The 20,048-nt window shown below is 33.3% G+C and overlaps 3 protein-coding genes across 4 annotated transcripts; 1 reads left to right on the forward strand and 2 right to left on the reverse strand.

The window, feature by feature from the left end:
• The first annotated feature begins 906 nt into the window (after positions 1–906).
• LOC115963802 (hypersensitive-induced response protein 1) lies at positions 907–5,365 on the forward strand. Of its 2 annotated transcripts, none has more exons than XM_031082969.1 (6): positions 907–1,060; positions 2,834–3,046; positions 3,664–3,784; positions 3,976–4,067; positions 4,145–4,241; positions 4,776–5,365. In XM_031082969.1, the coding sequence occupies exons 2-6, from the start codon at positions 2,858–2,860 to the stop codon at positions 5,132–5,134; spliced, it is 858 nt and encodes a 285-aa protein (XP_030938829.1). In that variant the 5' UTR covers positions 907–1,060; positions 2,834–2,857; the 3' UTR covers positions 5,135–5,365. The 2 variants fall into 2 exon arrangements, with proteins under 2 accessions (XP_030938829.1, XP_030938830.1); XM_031082970.1 differs by lacking the exon at positions 907–1,060 and adding an exon at positions 1,824–1,999.
• Positions 5,366–5,528: 163 nt separating this feature from the next.
• LOC115963803 (mitochondrial outer membrane protein porin of 36 kDa-like) lies at positions 5,529–8,482 on the reverse strand. The gene is made up of 5 exons (XM_031082971.1): positions 8,374–8,482; positions 8,180–8,266; positions 6,762–6,823; positions 6,376–6,602; positions 5,529–6,178 (listed from the first exon to the last, which is right to left on the reverse strand). The coding sequence occupies exons 1-5, from the start codon at positions 8,417–8,419 to the stop codon at positions 5,872–5,874; spliced, it is 729 nt and encodes a 242-aa protein (XP_030938831.1). The 5' UTR covers positions 8,420–8,482; the 3' UTR covers positions 5,529–5,871.
• A 6,242-nt stretch (positions 8,483–14,724) lies between these two features.
• LOC115962585 (nucleolar protein 58) lies at positions 14,725–16,697 on the reverse strand. The gene is made up of 2 exons (XM_031081443.1): positions 16,609–16,697; positions 14,725–15,410 (listed from the first exon to the last, which is right to left on the reverse strand). The coding sequence occupies exon 2, from the start codon at positions 15,364–15,366 to the stop codon at positions 14,938–14,940; it is 429 nt and encodes a 142-aa protein (XP_030937303.1). The 5' UTR covers positions 15,367–15,410; positions 16,609–16,697; the 3' UTR covers positions 14,725–14,937.
• Positions 16,698–20,048: the final 3,351 nt, after the last annotated feature.

Below are 20,048 nucleotides of genomic sequence, written 5' to 3' on the forward strand. Positions count from 1 at the left end.
ATTTTACTTTTTAATTGTGATTTTGCAAAATGATTTGACTTTTTCCATCTAAACTGACACACATTTAATACATATTCAATTTTTTTCCAAATCCCTAAAAAAAACGTGAATAGTTTATTTTAAATTTTATCACATTAACGGGTGTTGTACAGCACCTGTTAACAACACCCATAAATTTTAGGACTTAATTTTATTATACATATTTATACTATTTATAAGAGAATTCTCCTCTTTGAATTAAATTTTTATGTGAATAACACAGTAAAAATATATCTCCAACTTCACTTAAAATGTCTACAAAATAGAGCACCCTCCTATTAATCCATGTTTTCAAAACAAATTTATCCAAAATTTAAATAAAAAAATTATGACACTAGACCAAAAAAAAAAAAAAAAGCGTAATCGCACGCACAAAGCTCATGTAATGAGGCTAGTATTATATAATTTGATTTTTTTTTTTTGTCCCATTTAGATATATGTTATGTGAGTTCATTGTACATATATCTTTTCTCAAAGGATATTTATAAATTCCTATTTTTTACTAATTTTATGTTCTTCTACATCCCTATGTAATTCTAGTTTGCAAGAATAAATATATGGAACAATTCTATCCGATTATCAAAAAAAAAAAAAAAAAAAAAAATCTATCCTAAAAAGAAAAAGAAAAGAAAAAAAAGGAACAAAAGCGACAGCCAAAGTCATTCTTATCCGAAAAGAAGGAATGGAAGCACAAAGCGGGTGCGTTTGCCTAAAGCACTTTTTTCCTTTGCGTTTTAAATCTTAAGTCCTACGGCACTGTCCACACTCCACATATCAGTTAACTTGTAAAAAGACGCACCAATAAATTTGCTACAATATTTTATGTTTTAAAAATTATTTTATTATAATAATTTCAGTAATAAATTTTTAATTTTCAACCAAATAACTGTATTCGAACAGTTGGCCACATAACCCACAGTTTGAGATTGCACCAAGAAACGCACACCTTTTTCTGGGTGCTATGGTACCATAAAAACACAGCTCTCTCTCTCTCTTCATCTACTTGAAAAGAAAATTCCTGGTAAGAATTTTTTCTATCTCTTTCATTGCAATTCAATATCTCAACTGGGTTTCTATGACCCTTTCTTTTCCTTCACAAATTTTATTCTTTGTCCTTGAAAAGTAGCAAAGTCACACTCTTGTGTTCTGTTTTGGACTAACACTGAATGATTTTACTATAAAAATGAATCTTTGTTTTCTAGGACGGCAAAAGATGCCTTTCATGGTACAAAGTTTCTTAATTTCGTTTGATAATAGTGCTACTTTTCTGGGTTGTATCACGAAGGAGACTATATGTGATGCTGCAAACATTTCAAGTAATGATTGGCGAGTTTTCTGAGGTTTATCCTAGTAGTTTTAGCTGTTAATCCAACAAAAATTTTATACTAAGTTTAAATGCTTATATAATATATTATAATTTGTAACTTTATATTTTAACAAATCTGATTATGATAAGCATCCTAGAGTCTTCCTGGCATCATTGGGTACAGCTCAGACTATTTAATTTTAATGGCTGTTGATGTCAGAGAAGTATAAGGGTTTTTAAACAGTCTTTAAAAAAAAATAGTTTTCTGTTGTTGCCTTACAAAAATTGGTTTATAAATATTATTACAATTACATGGATTTTGGCTACTGTTAAACGGGGAAGTTATCGGATGCACTAAGGGCATGGTTTAACAGACCCTTTTTTTTAGGAAAAGAAAAAAAAAAAAACTAATTTTTTTACAGCTTTTTATGTTTTTTATGAAATTTGTATTAAATTTTTTCTAAAATGGTCCATTAACAAATGTCCTAAGGCACCCGTTAACAGGATCCTTGTTATAAGAAGTCTCTTAAACCATATTGTTGAGGTCTATATAAGTGATCATAGTTTGGTTTGTTTGAGTTGTCGGCTTGTCATCCTATCTAGTTCACACTCATTTTCATCACTTGACCTGCCTTTTTGTTTGTCTATTGAATTGTAAGTCTTTCTTGTCTCTCTTCTGTTTTAGGTAAATGAAATTTGTGGTTACTGTATTCTTCCTGTGAAACTTTTTAATCCTAAGCTTTAAATTGTCTCTTATGAGGATGAAATGTTCTTGATGTATGTGTACTCATTGCAAAGTTTATTTAATTTTTTCTGTAAATACTTTTTGCCGAAATTTTCATTTAATTTCTGCATGAAGAAATTCTTCAACAATTTTGGAACAATGAAATTCTCAAAGGAAAAGTTTAGATATCAATTTATGGTAAATTGTATCTTTTTATGAATGGTTTATGAGATTTCTATGAACAGCATAGTATTGGTTTAGCATATTTTGTTCCAGTTTTTCCAAAGAGCAGTATTTATTACTAATTTAGTGATATCACAATTTCAGTTGTTTTTTGCGTATATAAAACTTTGTAAAATAAACGTGCGTAACAAGTTTAACCCTTTTCCAAATATAGCTTTGAGCTTCATCTTAGTAACTTTTATGGGTGCAGAGGTTGCAATTTGCTATCTACACTAGTCTGTTGTAGAAACAGTTTTAGGTAGTATATCATAACTCTTGTGCTTATATGTTTTGATCTCTTTGGGTGCCTTAGTAACTATGTAACTAGCTTTTGAATTCATTTTGATACCACTAAATTAGTAAAAGGTTACTCGATCAATCATATAGCCTTTTTTCTCTCCCCCTTTGAAAGTATATCAATAAAAAATGATGACAAGAAATCATTAGTTATAACGAGATGGCAAGCGAAAGTCATGGCTATTCCTGTTCCTTTTTTTCTCTGTTTCCAACAAGTTGCTGATTATGTGCATTTTCTTTTTCAGATATAATAACACAGTATACAGAAGATGGGTAATCTGCTTTGTTTTGTACAAGTTGACCAATCCACTGTGGCTATCAAGGAGAAATTTGGTAAGTTTGAGGAAGTTCTTGAGCCAGGATGCCATTTCTTGCCTTGGTGCCTTGGAAGTCAGCTTTCTGGTCATCTCACTCTTCGGTTACAGCAATTGGATGTGCGATGTGAGACTAAGACAAAGGTTTGTAAATTTCTATAACTATGTAGATGAGTGAACCTCTTTGTGGTCATCTGTTGCTTGTTTGTTGCATTTGTCATTTGGCAAAGGCAATTTCGTCTCTTGACTTTTTAATTTTTGCCTTGTAGCTTATTTATTTATTTCTATTAAATATCCATCTGTATTGCCTTGGTGCATTCATATTGAGGCAGCAGATTCTTTACTTATAACTCTTTCATATACTCATTGAAAAAAGAAAAGAAAAACTCTCCCTATAAGTTGTCAGCCTTAAAAGAAAAAGTAAAAGAAAATTTTTCATTATGAGCTTGACCAAAGAATATAGGAAACTTTCCAGAGCCATTAAACATGCTGTTTTATTGCAGATCAATTTTTTTTTTTAAATAATAATAATTTTTATCAAAGCATCTCTTGTACCCCCTTTTTTTTAACCTTTGTTTCTTTTTTTCTATTTTTGAGTTTTGAGTTTTGAGTTTAGAGCAGTTAAGGGAGGAAGTATATTTTTGTATTAAGAAAATGATAAATTTAGTGAACGTTATTTTGGCAAGCCTATTGTTACCTGTAACCTGTGCCTGGGCACTAGCATGTAGGGTGATTAGATTTTGTGATGGTTTTTTCTCCAGGACAATGTATTTGTCAATGTCGTTGCCTCTATTCAATACCGTGCCCTGGCAGACAAGGCAAGCGATGCCTTTTACAAACTCAGCAACACAAGAAGCCAAATCCAGGCCTATGTGTTTGATGGTATAATCCAAATACCCTCCTGTATAATATAGAGACATGCATATTGCATAATATAATATCTTACATATATAAACATATGAGTATATTTGTAATTAACTATTTTGCAAATATATTTCATCTTTTCCAATAGTTTAATTATTTTTATCGTAAGTATTATCAACTAATTGGTGTTGCCTTGTCCGTTAAACTAGTAATCAGAGCAAGTGTCCCAAAGCTCACCTTGGATGAAGCCTTTGTACAGAAAAATGACATTGCCAAAGCTGTAGAAGATGAACTTGAAAAGGTAGACTATCTGATTGATTCACGGTATCATAATATCAAAGGGTGTATGCTTTACATGTGACACTGTTTAGTTTACAGGCTATGTCTGCTTATGGGTATGAAATTGTACAAACACTCATTGTTGATATAGAACCTGATGAGCAGGTCAAGCGAGCAATGAATGAAATCAATGCAGGTATATTATATCACCAATTTGATTTAATTATTAATTTGCTTCTGTTTTGCTCAATTGCTCTGGATGTGTGGATTGTTGCTTTTGCTATAATCTCAGTGTTTATGTTGAGATGCTAAATCTCAGTATCACCTGATACGTTTCTCTTCGTATTTAAGTTGTTGGACTGGAAGATTGCCAGAGTGGTAAACTGTCAAATTGTCATTCTTACATCCCCATGTCCATGACTACCAAGAAATGGAATCAGTATAACTTACATAGAGTAACTATGTTATATTCTAAATTCTTTTGTAAAATCAGTAATGATTATAGAAGATGCTGTGTCCTGGAAGTAAGAGTGCTCAGATTTATGAATTTCCAGGATTTTGACCACATATGCAAATAAAAAATATTTTACTGAATTCGTCTGCTGACTGGTTGGTTGTTAATGCTTTCTGATATACTTTCAAGTCAGCGTACTCGTTTAGGAAAGATGGTATTTTAGTTTCCCTTTATTATATAAGCTTAAATTTTCTGAAAATTGTTATATTTTATCAGCTGCAAGAATGAGGGTGGCAGCCAATGAGAAGGCAGAGGCTGAGAAAATCTTGCAAATTAAGCGAGCTGAGGGTGAGGCTGAGTCGAAGTATTTGTCTGGGCTGGGTATTGCCCGCCAACGTCAAGCAATTGTTGATGGATTGAGAGATAGTGTGTTGGGCTTCTCTGTTAATGTGCCGGGGACCACGCCAAAGGATGTCATGGACATGGTTCTTGTTACCCAGTATTTTGACACAATGAAGGAAATTGGTGCTGCCTCAAAATCCTCTGCTGTGTTCATCCCTCATGGACCTGGTGCTGTTCGTGATGTAGCATCTCAAATTCGTGATGGACTTCTTCAGGGTTCTGTTCAACATTAGGGTTACTTTTCCAGTTTTTCCCCCTTTGTGTATAGAAACGAGGTCTATGTATGTTGATGTTTCTCTGCAAGTTTTTCAGCGTGTTATGTAATCTATCTTTATGCAACTGTCATGTCTGTTTGTGAATTGATAATTATTGTAAATAGGAGACTGAAAGATGTCTCAAGTATGTACAGATCTTCAAACTTGAATATGACGCAGCTAAAATTGCTTCTGTTAATATTTCTTCCTCACAACCAGAAATTCTCATCAACTTCGGTTCATTGCTTAGCTTAAAGCCTTTTGTGCAACTTAAGTAATTTGAACTTTCAGGATTTTATACCTCGAGCTCAACCCTTCTTATCTAAAAGGTGAAACTTTTTTCAGAACATCTCATCCTTGATCTTATTTTAGGCACTCAAAACAGCCAAAAGGTAGTAATTTCCATTTATTTTAAGTACTAATATTTTCTGAAAAACTGTATACATATATCCTCATTTTCTCAAATAAATGCTGTGTGGAAGTGATACATGTGTACCCCGACTTCTCCTTTATTTTTACCTAGTTTTTACTTGGACAGTACCTGTTACTTACTAAGTATTTGCCTTAATATTATCTGAATGCTGGACAAACTAGCTTGAATGGAAGGAAGATGACCATTGTCTTCTATGACATGCACAAATTATTTGACGAAAACCATATGCTCCTGAAGTTGTTCTCCATTGTGTGAATAGAGAAGCTTTCTCCACTAACTTGTTCTAAAGCCGGAAAGCAATAGACAGGCCAATCTTAGGAGTTTCATTTATGTCCATAAAATCCACTTCTCCAGCAACAGTTAGAGCAAGCTTTTCCCAAAACACTTGCTGAATAAGAGCTCCTGCCCTGCCATATGTGTTTATTCGAGCCTTCATCAATGTAGAAGGAAACAATGCATGCTGACCGCCAACTGTGATGGCACTGTCACTGTTTGAAAAGGTATGCTTCAGCTCAGCTCCAATGGCAGTGTTGGTCAGGGGATTCATCACGTAGTAACAAGAAGCTTTCCAAGAGTCAAGCTTGTCATGCCTGCATTGTGAGGGGAGCTTAGAGAATCAACCATTTGTGTTTCAGGTTCATAGTCAGTTGAAATTACTTTAGAATCATAGAGTGGTGGAAAATTTGTCTTGATAATTTCTTGAAAGTCTTAACAGTCAGTAAACAATTTTTTTTTTTTTTTTTTTTAATAAAAATTTCTTCCTCCAACTTTTCATGGGAATACTCACAAGGTCAAGGAAGCAATAAGAAAGTCACTGCTGATGCTCAAACCAGCATTGAGTTTGTTCAATGTTCCTGTTGATATGTCGAAGGCAACATCAGTTCCAAGGGAGAGAAAATCACTTCCCAACACGCCTGAAAAATTTATGAGGGGGCTAATTCCTGTAAGAGGGTCTGCTATCAATCCAAGACCTCCTGTTATCCCAACATACTTTTGCAAGTATTGCAGTTCCACCTGTTACCACAATCACTGTTGGCTAAGAATGGATCTCCTGTAATGTATCACATGCCACAGGCTCAACAAGGAAATCGAAAGTAAAAGAGAGAAAAAAAAAATATTGATGTAAGAAGTGTTCAGATTTAAGATGGCAAGAAAGTGACAGAAGATTCTTACCTTGGCAGAATCAGGAATGGACAGTTTAAAAAGGGTCCTCAGTCCAGGCACAATATCTCTAACTGTAAGAGTCATGGAAAACCAAAGTTCAAGCTAAAGTATCATATTGAACTAGATCAGTTTCCAACTATTTGAAAACAAATGATTGAGCTCAAAATTATAATCAGAACTACTATTCTTGCTTATGGGGTTTGCTTCAAATTCTTAAGTAAGTTAGCTCAGAGTTAACATTATAGATTGAGCTCTTAATTATTCAGTGTGTTAAATTGTCTTATTGTTGGCCAGCAAACAACAGCTTCATTAGGAGCACAAAGAACTGAATAGCATGACAACTAAGTCATCACATTACCATAACTTTTATTTAAAGGGGAAACAGCATTCTTCTTGACTGCAATGAGACTGATCCAAACCAAAGAACAGATGCCAGAGCAGTCCATTTTTAGATTCTGGGAACTAGTGATCAATGTATTATATGATTGACCTCTTCAAGCGTATTATTATCTCAATGAACGAAATCCTGACAAAATTTAAAATTTTCCTTGTGATGGTATAACTGTATAAGTATATTACCTCATATAATTATCAAGATATTTAATGTTACCCAATCCAATAGTCAAATCATTCCAATACATTTGTTGAATATTCATTCCAATACCAGTTTTGGAAACCCACATTTATCATGTTCAGAATCTGAAATTACTACCATGACCTATGCATAGCAAATAAGAAATACAGAAAATGGATATTGATAATTAAAGCAACATCTGTCTATTTAGTTGTTATATTTTTGAACTCTAAACATAGCAGGCATAACATGACAAATGTGTACTGAAGTGATCAGGTTGCTTTTTTTCTTTTTTCTTTTTTCCCATTATGTTCATGTCTTAGAAACATGATTTCAATTCTACATATTAGTTCTGATATCAGACATCAATTTGGATGCTTTTAAGGCAAAAATTCAATAGTATTCATGTGATACAAAAATAGTGTTTTAGAAAAATGATTTCAATTTTAAACATCGGTTTGGATATCAAACATCCAAACATTCAAAGTTTGGATATCTCTAAGGAAAAAAATTCAATAGTGTTCACATTGTACAAAAATCGTTACTTAAAAACACGATTTCAATTCTATTAATCAGTTTAGATAATATCAAATATCCAAACCTTTAAGGTTTGGAAATCTCTAAGGCAAAAAATTTAAATAGGAACCTAATTCTACATATTAGGTTGTTTATTTTATATGCAATACTATGAATTTTTAATCTTAGAGTCTAAGAAATAAATACGCATGTAATTAACCAAGAAATTGAATTCTTTAACACAAAGATAAAAATATTCTTTAACGGAAAAAAATTACATGAGAAGAAATTAAAAAAGAAAAAAGACAGTAGCTTTATCCATTGAAGAGACAATTACATTGACAGGAGAGATCAAGATTGCAGTCAAGGCGTTGGAAGTGAAGGTCCTTTGGTGGTCGCTGAACATATCCATTGTATAGAAGATCTAGCATAGAAGTAAAAAAATCAATATAAGTATATTACAATAAAGAACCCAGAATCTAATAAGAAATCATTCTAACAATAAATGAGAAACCAAACAGATGAGATAACCTCTGGCCTTTCTGCCAATATCAAAGTATAAACCAGGGTAGTACATGCTGGTTTGTTGTTAAACCTTAAAAAAAAAAATGGAGATCAAAATTTTTGTTTTTAGCTGATTGCATTGGTTGGCGTGAAGATTTATTGGAACTGGAAAGAAGCAGCCAAAGAGGAAGTTTCCTATTGTACTGACAAGCAGAAGAATTAGTAAGAGAAATTTCCAAGAACCCGTTTGATAAAAAATTTAGTGGCCTATTAGAGCTATAGTTATACAATGATCTTTGACAAAGCTGCAGTTTAGAGTGGACTTAGAACAGCAAGAAAGAACAAAAACAGCAGGATGAGGTATTATACTCTTACCTGACACACATTTGCTGTAGCACTAAAGAGAATAGGTTGCTCTTGATTTGGTTCCTCTACATTTTCAGTCCAATAAATACATGTATAGGTTTCCAAATCTCCACCAAAGTTGTTGAAATGCACCAAAGAGTCATTGAGGTTCAATGGTTTCAACCTTTCAGTTTCATCAAACCTTTCAAAACCTTGGCATGCACTTGGTAAAATGCATGGCAAATTTTTTTTTTTTTTCCTTTTTTTGGGACTTGGGTAATTATTATTACATTTACTATTTTTGTGGTAATATTTCATTCCTTCCTTGAATAACTGGAGGAATTAATTTGCCATCAATGTTCTGTTCTGTTCATATCAAATGGGCAGAAATTCCAGGTAATTTGTAACTAGTGATGATTCCTCTAGGCTTCAATAGGTGATTGCCTACTTTTTTTTTGAGAAGGAGGTGATTACCTATTTTGGAATTTAGCATTAGCACAAAAGAAAAGGAAGGAGTAATCCATTTTCTTTTCTATAATTAGTGGGAATCTTACTAGTTATCCTCCTTTGTGTGATTGCTCCAGTGAATGGTACATAAGTACTAAATCACACATGAATCAGCTCAGTATGTTGCATTCTTGTACCTCTTGAGTCTTGGCCCTTTCTTCTTTAATCAAGGTGGCACTATTAACAGAAATTAACTTGGGAAAGCCCGATGTTTCCTTTGAATCCATCAATATTGTGCACTGATGTTGAATCTGTGCAACTTTACGATGGTCTAGATAGTAAGAAAATTGCTACGTTCACAACATTTCACAACAAATCTTACGTCCACAACATTTAGTAATTACAATTACAGCAAATATCAAAACCATATGAGTAGGCTCAAGCTATATGATAATTAGGTGTTATTCAAGATCAATGCACATTATAAGCTATTGCAGGCTTGCACCAAAACAAAAATAAATGAAGACCTTGTTCATTTATCAATAACTACTCCAATCACCTTGCCTAGAAGTTCCACCCCGCTTTTATAATAATTTTCAGAAAGTATTTAAAAGTTGCATTGCCATCGTTTAGATTTTAATAATTTGACATGAAATTAAAAAATTAAAAATAAAACAAGCAACTAAACGCAAAGATATATAACTTTTTAAAGTTTTGAAGCATGCATCACATTTACTTTTTCACTGGTTCATATGTAAACATTATTTAATTTATTCATTTATTTTTTTTATAAACATGTGAACATTATTTTCATATTTTGACTTTTCCCCACTTGTGGATCTTGAAAATTCATATCATGTTAGAATGAAAATTCCAAGAGTTGGCTTGACATATACTTCACGTAAAGCGTTTTTACCCGTATGGCGTTAAAAAACCAGATATGCCTTGTTGGCTTGTTGCCTATCTTTTTAGCTTATACGTAATTGCAAGTTTGCAATATCTCCTAGTACACATTTTTTTTTTTTTTTTTGGTGCCAAACGACCTGCAGCATAGGTGTTAATAAAAATATGCTCCACCAACTTTTTGTTGTTGTTGTTTGTTTTCATCCCAAAAGGTCATACCATTCTGAATTTTTCACTTAATACTCCACCAATTGCAATTGCAATCTATCATAATTCACATGTCACTTTATTTTTCCTTATAAAAAAATAAAGTTAAAAATAAATAGATAAATAAAAAGAGGAGTTGTTAATTAAGTTACAAGACTTTTGACACATTCGTATTTCCAATTGAGAGTTTGAGACATTGACAATTCAGAATCCCCCCTCCTTAACGAGAGAATTATTTAGAAAATCATAATCGAGTTGGTGAAGTATAAAATAGAACCACTAAAATTATTCTAAAAAAAATGGAGAACTAGAGTGGCACATAAAATTTTCATTGGTGTGTATTGATGGAGCATAAAATGGATTCTTAAACATGCAACTGATTTTTATTCTTTCTTTTTCACCAAACGTCAAATCCAATCTCCATAGTCCCAAACATTAATGTCCATTGTAGTTCAAATCCATTTTAAATTTTCGTAATTGTGGAAGTAGCTTCTCCAATATTAGTTGTTGAAATTACAGGTTTCTGTTGGTAGCCATGAATTAAAAGAGGTTACAATGTCTATTCCATAACATGTTGCATCAAAGTTCTAGCACTGATTTTTTAGCTGAAAGTCATTTCCAATGACCATGACTCCACTTCATGGATGCTGGCTTTCGCTTACAAAGTATTGACTCTTGTGCTTCATATAAATGGCAATGCATTCTTGAAATGTTCAATGATCCCATTGACTGTCTAGAAAGAGACAATGGGATTACATTTTCATGTGTCAACGCTTGATCATGAAATAGGGCTTCTCTCAAATCAAGGATGTTTTGATTGATAAAAAGCATTTTATACTAGGAAGCTCGACATGACGAGAGTCTAGTGCTGAAGAATCTCTCCAAGGCATTGGTCACTAGCCCAAATGCTTGTACATACTATTATATTACATCCATGAACATCTTAGAGATATTGAATTTGTGGCACTCGTCGTGAGAATGGGTTCCACTTTTACATGGAAATGATTTTAATTATAGATGATATGATGGGAGAAGGATAGGGCTCTGGGGCTTTTCAAGTTTGTGGGAAACAGCAGGAATCAGAGGAGTTTTGTTGCTGCAAGGCCATCTATTGTGTAGTGTGAATGTGGGACTGAAAGCAGGATGTTTCACATAGGGAAAACATGTTCATTGTACATGGGATTACTGTTTGATCAAAGATTGTCTGACCAAATTAGTTCAGATTGAAAGATACTTTATGGTGATTCACATTCAGTTGTTAATATATTGCTTAAATGTATATTTCTTGATCACGTCCTCTCTCTTTGCAGGACATCCACACAAAAGTTAGGCTGTGCACCCCAGAACTTGGAGGGATAACTTGGAGTATAATTCTGCATTCAACCACAATAATTTGAACTGGTTTTTTTGGAATTTTTTGGCTATTAATAAGAAAGACTAGCTCCTTTGCATCCATGTCCACTAATTTTGGGGGGGGGGGGGGGGGGGGGGCGTGGGGGGTGTGGGTGTGGTTGCCAAAGGACTTGTGTAACACAAATGTTTACTCCAGATTAACTCCCATTTCCTTTCCTTCTATTTTCCCTCCAACCAATTTAGCCTTAACAATGTCCAAGCTCTGAATCTAGAGCCAATGAAGTGCATACCTACAAGAACTCCATCCAAAGTCTGCCTATTGTCCACTACAATATTTTGAAATGGTCGAAGTAATTTCTCCAATATCAGTTTTTGAGATTATAGGTTTCTCTCATCTAAAGATGGTTGCTAATTATGATAGAGACAATAACTTCAAGCACTCAACTTACAGGAAGTAGAATAGTAGCCAGTATATATAATGGCATAAAAAATCATACCATGTCTCCATTTCATTTTAAAGGTGTTTTGTCTATTCTATGGTAGTAATTTGTAAGAACAAGTTTCTCAAATCTATATATTACTAAAAACTGAAGCGTAGCGTTTAATGCTGCTGCTCTCATGTTGCACCACATCAGCTGCCACGTCATTCTTTTTTTTTTTTTTTTTCTTTTCTTTTTTAAAATATAATTTTTCCTACAATTTTAAAATGGTTTTTACAATTTTCAGCCCTATAAATGCAGCCCACTACTTATTTATTTATTTCCACTATCACCCTATAATAAATCTGTATAATTAATCAAATCCACCTTTTATTTATTTAGTTCCACTATCAAGCCCAACCCAAAACCTTTTCAGTTCAGCTTTAAGATTTTGTGTGAGCTTTTTCAACTTAAAAGAAGAAGAAAAAAAAAGCGTTGAAGTCTTTCAAGCTTTAGGTATTTTATTTTATTTTATTGTTTTTAACATTTATTATTTTAATATTTACACTTCTCCAACCTCTCTCTCCCTTACTATTTCATATCCTCATTACTTCTTCAATCTTTCTCCCTCCCTTACCTTTTCATCTCCCCATTACCCTTTACATTAATATCATTCTTCCTCTTTTCCTTCATCTTCCTTTATTTTTGTCTCTTCTTTTTAGCTTAAAGAAGAAAAAAAACAAAAAAAAAAAAAAAAAAACAAAACGTTGAAGCCTTTCAAGCTTTAGGTTTTTTTTTTTTTTCAATTTTCTTATAATTGTTTTTAACATTTATTATTTTAATATTTACACTTCTCCAACCTTTCTCTCTCCCTTACCATTTCATATCCCCACTATTTCTTCAATCTTTCTCCCTCCCTTACCTTTTCATCTCCCCACTACCCTTTACATTAATATCATTCTTCCTCTTTTCCTTCATCTTCCTTTATTTTTATCTCTTCTTATTCACAACTCTTACTATAAATTTGTTACTATCTCTTCTATTCTATGCATAGTTTTCTCTCACAAAAAAAAAAAAAAGTTCCCTCTTTCTCTCTCTCTCTCTCTAAATTTTTTGGTGTATTTTTTTTTTATTTTTCTTGCATCTCTACTTTAGGTTGATAATTTTTTATATTATTTAAAACTCTATTTTGGGTTAATGCGATTTAGTTTTATTTTTTAAATTGTGATTTATTTTTGTTTTTTAAATTGTTGTTGTTGTTTTTTTTTTATTTTTTATTCTCTTTGATTGTTAAATGTTATCCTATTGCATTTTAAAGAATTAAATATAGCATATAAAAATATAATATTATTCTATTACATAGCATGATTTGGATAATTTGGTATTTATTCTATTACATAACATGATTTTTTATAGTGCTCAATTTAGATGTTAAACTATAAGACTTTACTAATTTTTGTTTATTTTCTAATCCTTTGTGGTGGACAAAATGCTCTTAATAGTTGTATTAGAAGTACTCTATAATGCCATTTATTTAAAGAAAGCAAAAGTTAGCCAAACGAAATAATCGGATAGGTGACAAATTTTAACTTTTGCAATTTTATTTTTATTATTATTATTTTATAACAATGCATGTATACAAATTTAATTTTTAGATTTTGCTAATAATTGTTTATTTGATAATATGTTTTTGGCGGCCGAAATTATAATTTCTACAAAGAAATAACCTTAATAGATTATCAAAAAAAAAAAAAAAAAATTATTCTAATATTGGTTCAATTAATCATTGTTAAGTTTTATTAATTTTTTTAGTTTACGTTTTTTTGGTGTTTTGGACTGTTCCTATATTACATTTATGATTGTTCCTATAATAAATAAAAATATAATTACGAAATACATTACTCATTATTAGATTAGTTTAAATTGTAAAAAAAAAAATTAATAAAACCACCATAAAAATAATTATCACGTGCAACGCGCGGATTCGCGGCTAGTTGAAATTTAAATGCAATGGTCCATTAAATTATTTTCAAGAAAACAATCATATTGTGAAATTCTGATTGCATGCCATGAAACTGATCTGATCCTTGTTGCAAAGATGGTTGCTTAGCTTGTCTCCGCGTGAATGAATGGTTAAATCACTAGACCACATATGAAAACCAAATTTTCATTACCTTAATCATCTCTTTTTAAACAAAAGTGACATTAGTGGTTTACTATTTAATTTGTGATTGGCCAATGTGTATGCGCTCTTCTGACATTGATTTGCACAGACCTTGTGTAATTTTTGCACCTCTGCAGGGGAGCAAAAACCTAGTGGAGTGCAATGATGTCTCTTAGAGCTCAAATCATATAAGATGAACCTATTAGCCAGCGGATAGAACCATGCCAGAGCCTTTCTGCAGTGTTTTGGCTTAAAAGCACAAGGCATTGTTGAATGTTCAGTAATATATTTCTATCAAGTTCTATTATCAGTAAGGAGTGATAATTATAATGTCTGGAATAAAGTTTGGTCCGTGATCAATGCAACTTAATGTTCTTACTGTATGCATTGCTTCCGGACCAAGCTTCATTCCTTACATAAGTTATCAAATCAAAATCCAATCTATAGTGCCAATTTTCACAACAGGTTATTCTTGCTACATGACTTATTTTCTCTTCCCATTTGTTATTTGTTATTCGAGTATTTAATTTAATTATTACGTTTATGAAATTATTTTGCATTGACATAAATTAGTCAAGCATTCTTAATTAAATGCCAACTGCCTATGCAGAAGATACACTGTCATTTTCACAAAAATCATATATAGACTAAAAATTCCTAATGAAGCATTTGCACTTTTCACATAAGGGACATAGACTAGCCTCAAGAGGAGGTGGTGGGGGGGCCGGATGCTTCACTTGCATTTGGGGCACCTTATTCAACTTCTTTTAGCAGTTTCAAAATTTCTTCTTTCTTAGCCACCAGTGCCTGCATTTTGGAATCAATCTTTTCAAGCTTTTGCTTCAGTTTTGCAGGGTCTTTCTCATCTTCAGGATTCTTTTTCTTCTTCTCCTTTCCACCTTTGTCCTCCTTACCATCCTTGTCTTTCTTTTTCTTATCCTTATCCTTTTTTTTCTCCTCTCCCTTCTCTTCTTTTGCATCATCATCCTTCTTCTCCTTTCCACCTTCTTTGCCCTCCTTACCATCCTTGTCTTTCTTTTTCTTGTCCTTGTCCTTCTTTTTGTCCTCTCCCTTATCTTCTTTTACATCATCATGGCCGTGTTTCTCTTCCTTTTCTTTCTTATCCTTCTTTTCAACTTCACCTTTGTCTTCATGTTTATTGGAATCCTCCGTCTCTCCCATGTTTAAAATAAGGAATGTTTCAGCTTTCGGTTACTGAATTCCCTCTGAAAACATAAAATTGGTGAGATTTAGAATGTAAGGAGAATCAAGGAAAACTTTTAAATGCCTACCAACACTAATAAGCCTTCTTGTATAGAATATTAGTATAACTCTTTTTTTCCATTTTAAGCAGACACAACTATATATAACTTCAATATGTTATGTGATGTTGGTTTTCTCAATTAAAGGATTCAGATCCTTTAGATTTCCTAAGGTACTCTACCAGTAGATTTCCTTAAATCCTAATCACTCTTTAATGATTTAATGGTCAAGATTCTATCATGTCAGCATTCCACTAACAATATTCTTAAAATAATAAAATAATGTTGCAAACAAAATAATTAAGATTATTGTTAGTGGAATACTGACATGGCAGAATCTAGACCATTAAATCATTAAAGAATGGTTAAAATTTAAGGAAATCTATTTGGTAGAGTACCCTAAGAAATCTAGAGAATCTGAATCCTTCAATTAAAATATCGGTTGACTATTACATCCAATGATTATGTACATTGTAACAGGTATATAAATTTGACATGTTGATAAAAGAAGTCATAGCATCAATGCAATGAAGCTGGGAACTGAAGTGACCATTAAGTCATGGTGATGACAGGCATTTTTGCTTAATGCCTCCTTTCAATATGTAACATGGTCCAAATTGAACTCTAAAGGGTTGGCTTAGTGGTTCTTAAGGCCTCATAATATCTATGAAATTTTAGGTTCGAAACCTCTTGCCAGCATCTTGGGGCCACCCCTAAAGGATTCATTTTTGTAAATATCCGATGTGTGTAGAATTGGGAGACTGCACATGCACAAGGTAATAGTAAAAAAAAAAAGGTCCAAATTAGATCGCATCTTTGCTTATTTCTACATGCATTTCACTATGCTATAAGATGGCATGAGTAGATTTACCATGATAGAGAGACACATTAAAGGTTTTGCCTCGAGTGAGGAATGGGTTGCTGATATATATTATGTAGTTAGAAATGTACTCTAGCTAAAGCCATCTCTTCATTTCAAATATCATGCCTACATCATTATATTACAATGGTTTCAGCATTACATCATTTAGCACTTAACTATTTCCTCCTATCATCAATCTGTATCACTGTATTGGCCATCAAAAGAGACCATGTACTAGTAGATTGAAGAAGCAGAAGAAATACAAAGATGAGGAGAAGATCAGAGGGCATGATGATATACCTGGAGTCTCAATCACTTGGGCTATTGCAATAAGATATGTAAAATCTCAATTCTTGTTTTGTTTACAGTTTGCACAAACTACAGGGTGACCTCGGTATTTATTCTGTGATCCTGACCAGTAATATATATATATATATATATATCTAAATAATTAATCTGGTTTAGCGAGAAATATGAATGCCCACATGTTTTGTTCTCAATTCAAACACTTGGTATGTGCTTCTTTTGAAATTAATTCTGAAAATAGCATCAACTTTCCACGCTAAGCCACAAACTACTTGTAAATAAAAATTCTCTGGACTTATTTCTCGGCAAATATTGTGAATTTGTGATATGTTCTCTCTCCAGAAATTATTCCATGCATCCAGTTTATCTATAAAAAAAAAATTCATTATTCATGCCATTTATATTTTCTATCTATGAATAGTGCTAAGTAATAAACCTTTGATTGGGTGGTTCCTCATCATTCTCTATGAGCCCTCTCTTTTTGGGCATAATTTTTTTTTGGGCAGTGTTTGTTTTTATGACGTGTGTTTTATGTCTTTTTATAACTCGAAAACGTGACTTTAATTACCTTGATAAAAGAAGAAAAAAGAAAAAAAAAAGTGACTTTAAACCATTTTTTCAGTTATAAATCACTGAAACACAGTGTGTAAAACAAGTTTTTGCCCTGTTTTTTGGATACACTAGACACATGTCATAGACAAAGACAGAAAAAGTCAAGCGAGCTCTATGAATCTAATTTAAATTAACTAGTATTGGATAAATAATTTTATTCAAATATATTGGTTTGGATTAATTTGAGTTATGATTAGTTTTATTGACAGATATATTTATTTGGAAGTCTATCTTGAGTAGATTTATACGTTGATAATGAATAAATAGTAGTCATGTATAATTAAGTTACAAATTGTTAGCTAGTCTACCACAGAACCTAGACTTCTTCAAAGTAGTTCACTTATCAATTTAAAGATTTATGTGGAGTGTGGGGGACAAAAGTTGGGATTTAAGTTTCTAAGAGGGAGTTTCACACATATATACATTTAAATTAAGTTAGAGTAAAATTTATATTTTGTATTAAATATATATATATATATATATATATATTGTAAGGACTCAATTTGTAACGACCCCAAATTGGTATTGGGTTCGTATGATAAAGGCCCAAACAATAAAATTTGTAGAGCATGGGTGTTCAAGAACTAGGTTAACTCTAAAAGAAAAACGATTAAACCACATGTTTATAGATGGATTAACACAGTTATAACAATTAATTTTTTCTTTTGAAACAAGTTTAGTTCTTTTGTTCTTAAGGTTTTCTTATGAGTACTCTTTGTTTTCTGATGTCTTGATCCTTTTTTCTCAATGTTTTCTTTCATGTTATATACTGCCCTCTTCATATCATCTTCACCACACACGTGTAAGTTGGGTTCAGGAGATCTCTTTCTGTCCCATCTCACATCTTCTGGAACCTCCAACTAGCAACTGTAAGGCTGCTCCATCACTGTTCAGGCATCATCTCCACATTAATGCGGCCAAAGAGTTGGTTGAGAGGCAATTAATGCGGAAGCAGCTGTTATTATAGATATTTGTTTGCCTTTTCTTTTTTACCCTTGGTCCCATATCCCAGTTTTAGTGGTAACGTAGCTCCAAAGTACGTTTGTAACAAGGTGGCGTTCTAGTCATCCTCGGACTCATATTGCCGAGAAGAATTTTGTCCTCGGATGAATACTGAACTCACCTTACGTGGTATCTACTCTTCCTTTCGTTTGGTTTCCCGTACAACCTGATATGGGCCTCCTCGGACAGCTTTACGTCCTCGGATGGGCCACAGACCCAATTAACTTGACTTTAATAATTTTAGTGACTAACCGGCCCCCACATATATATATACATATTTAAAGATTTTGGTTCGCTTCCTAAAAAAATTGTCGATAATAATTGGTATGAAGGTGAAGCCAGTAACATAGTTTCCTTAACTTTAGGACAGCTGATTAATAATCTAAGAGATGCAACAGATGCTCGCTGTGATGCTTGCCTGTCTTGATCAAATTGAAGGTAACCAAAATGCAATCATGCAGAAAGCTCATACAACTGAGGTGAGACGAAGAGTTCAGTGTTATCGTTCCAAAGGTAGCAAAACTCTTTTCGTGTTTCAGTGGCAATGGAGGCTTACAAAATATTGGCAAGGATTGCAGCTTCGTGAACCAAAAAGCAACAAAAATGTCTGAAAGGGTGGACAATCTATATCTCTACATCGTTCACTTTTACGAAAGCTAAATGCATGTCATTGCCAAAAAAAAAAATATATATATATATATATATATATATATATATATATCTTGAGGAATGCGAAAAAGGAAAGGCGATTAAATCCAAAAGGTTGATATGTGAAAAACTAAAGAGAAGTACTTGGTGGCAGAGGAAGAATAAAACCTTTGAAGATCCTTAAGGACAAGGGTGTTTTAGAGGGGATGAATGTTTTGAGTCTAAAATATCAAAAATACTTCTAAAATACCCAAAACCTCTAAAATGACCAAATTGGTGTTAGATTAAATCCACATAATTTTCTTTGGTTGGTTCCGCAATGTTAACGTATATTAGGGTATGTGGGCTTTAGGCCCACATTATTTACTTGTATAGCACACTTACTTGTACTGCACACTCTGCCTCCTATATAAAGGCACTTATGTATATTCTATTACTTGTGAAATACAATACTATTACATTCAGTATTTCTAACATGGTATCAAAGCCACTGCTCTAATCCTTTGGTGTGCCGCTCTTAAGCAGTCTTGTCGACTTGGGTGTCATCTGCAGCCGTTTTTGTGAGCAGCACCGCTGCCTCCACCGCGACTCCAGTACATCAAAGACCACTGCCTTGCTGCCACCACCGCTTCCGCTTCTCCGATCAGACCACAAATAGCATCATTGGAAAGTAATCTCTCCGATCTGCCTTTTTGTGAAAATTTCGTCTTCATCGGACCTTCCACGTGCCTCCACGCGCCACCATAATTCTCGGCGTCACTGGCACGCACCTCCACGCGCCACCAAAACTCATCATGCGCCACCACGCGCCTCCTGTCTCAGTCACGCGCTGCCATACGCCTCACGCGCCGGAGCCTGTCTGCTGACGTCATCATCAGTGCCACGTCAACCCTAGCTGCGTCAGCATCCACTCATCTGCTGACGTCATCGCCACGTCATCCTGTGACATCATCTGCCTGACCGTTAACCGTTGACTTTTCTCCGGGGTTGACTTTTGCAGGCCAGGTGCTCCTTACCCAGTTTTTCGCGTAGATTTCATTTTTGCAGTCCATTTTTGCATATTTTGCTTCTAAATGGACAATAAGGACAGGTCTTCTTCTTGTTGCAATAATCGTCGCCGACAATCCAGCAAATGTTTTTGCAGTTTTTGTAAACGTTTTGGCCACAATATT

Source organism: Quercus lobata, chromosome 10, assembly GCF_001633185.2.
Source record: "Quercus lobata isolate SW786 chromosome 10, ValleyOak3.0 Primary Assembly, whole genome shotgun sequence".
Lineage (NCBI taxonomy): Eukaryota > Viridiplantae > Streptophyta > Magnoliopsida > Fagales > Fagaceae > Quercus > Quercus lobata.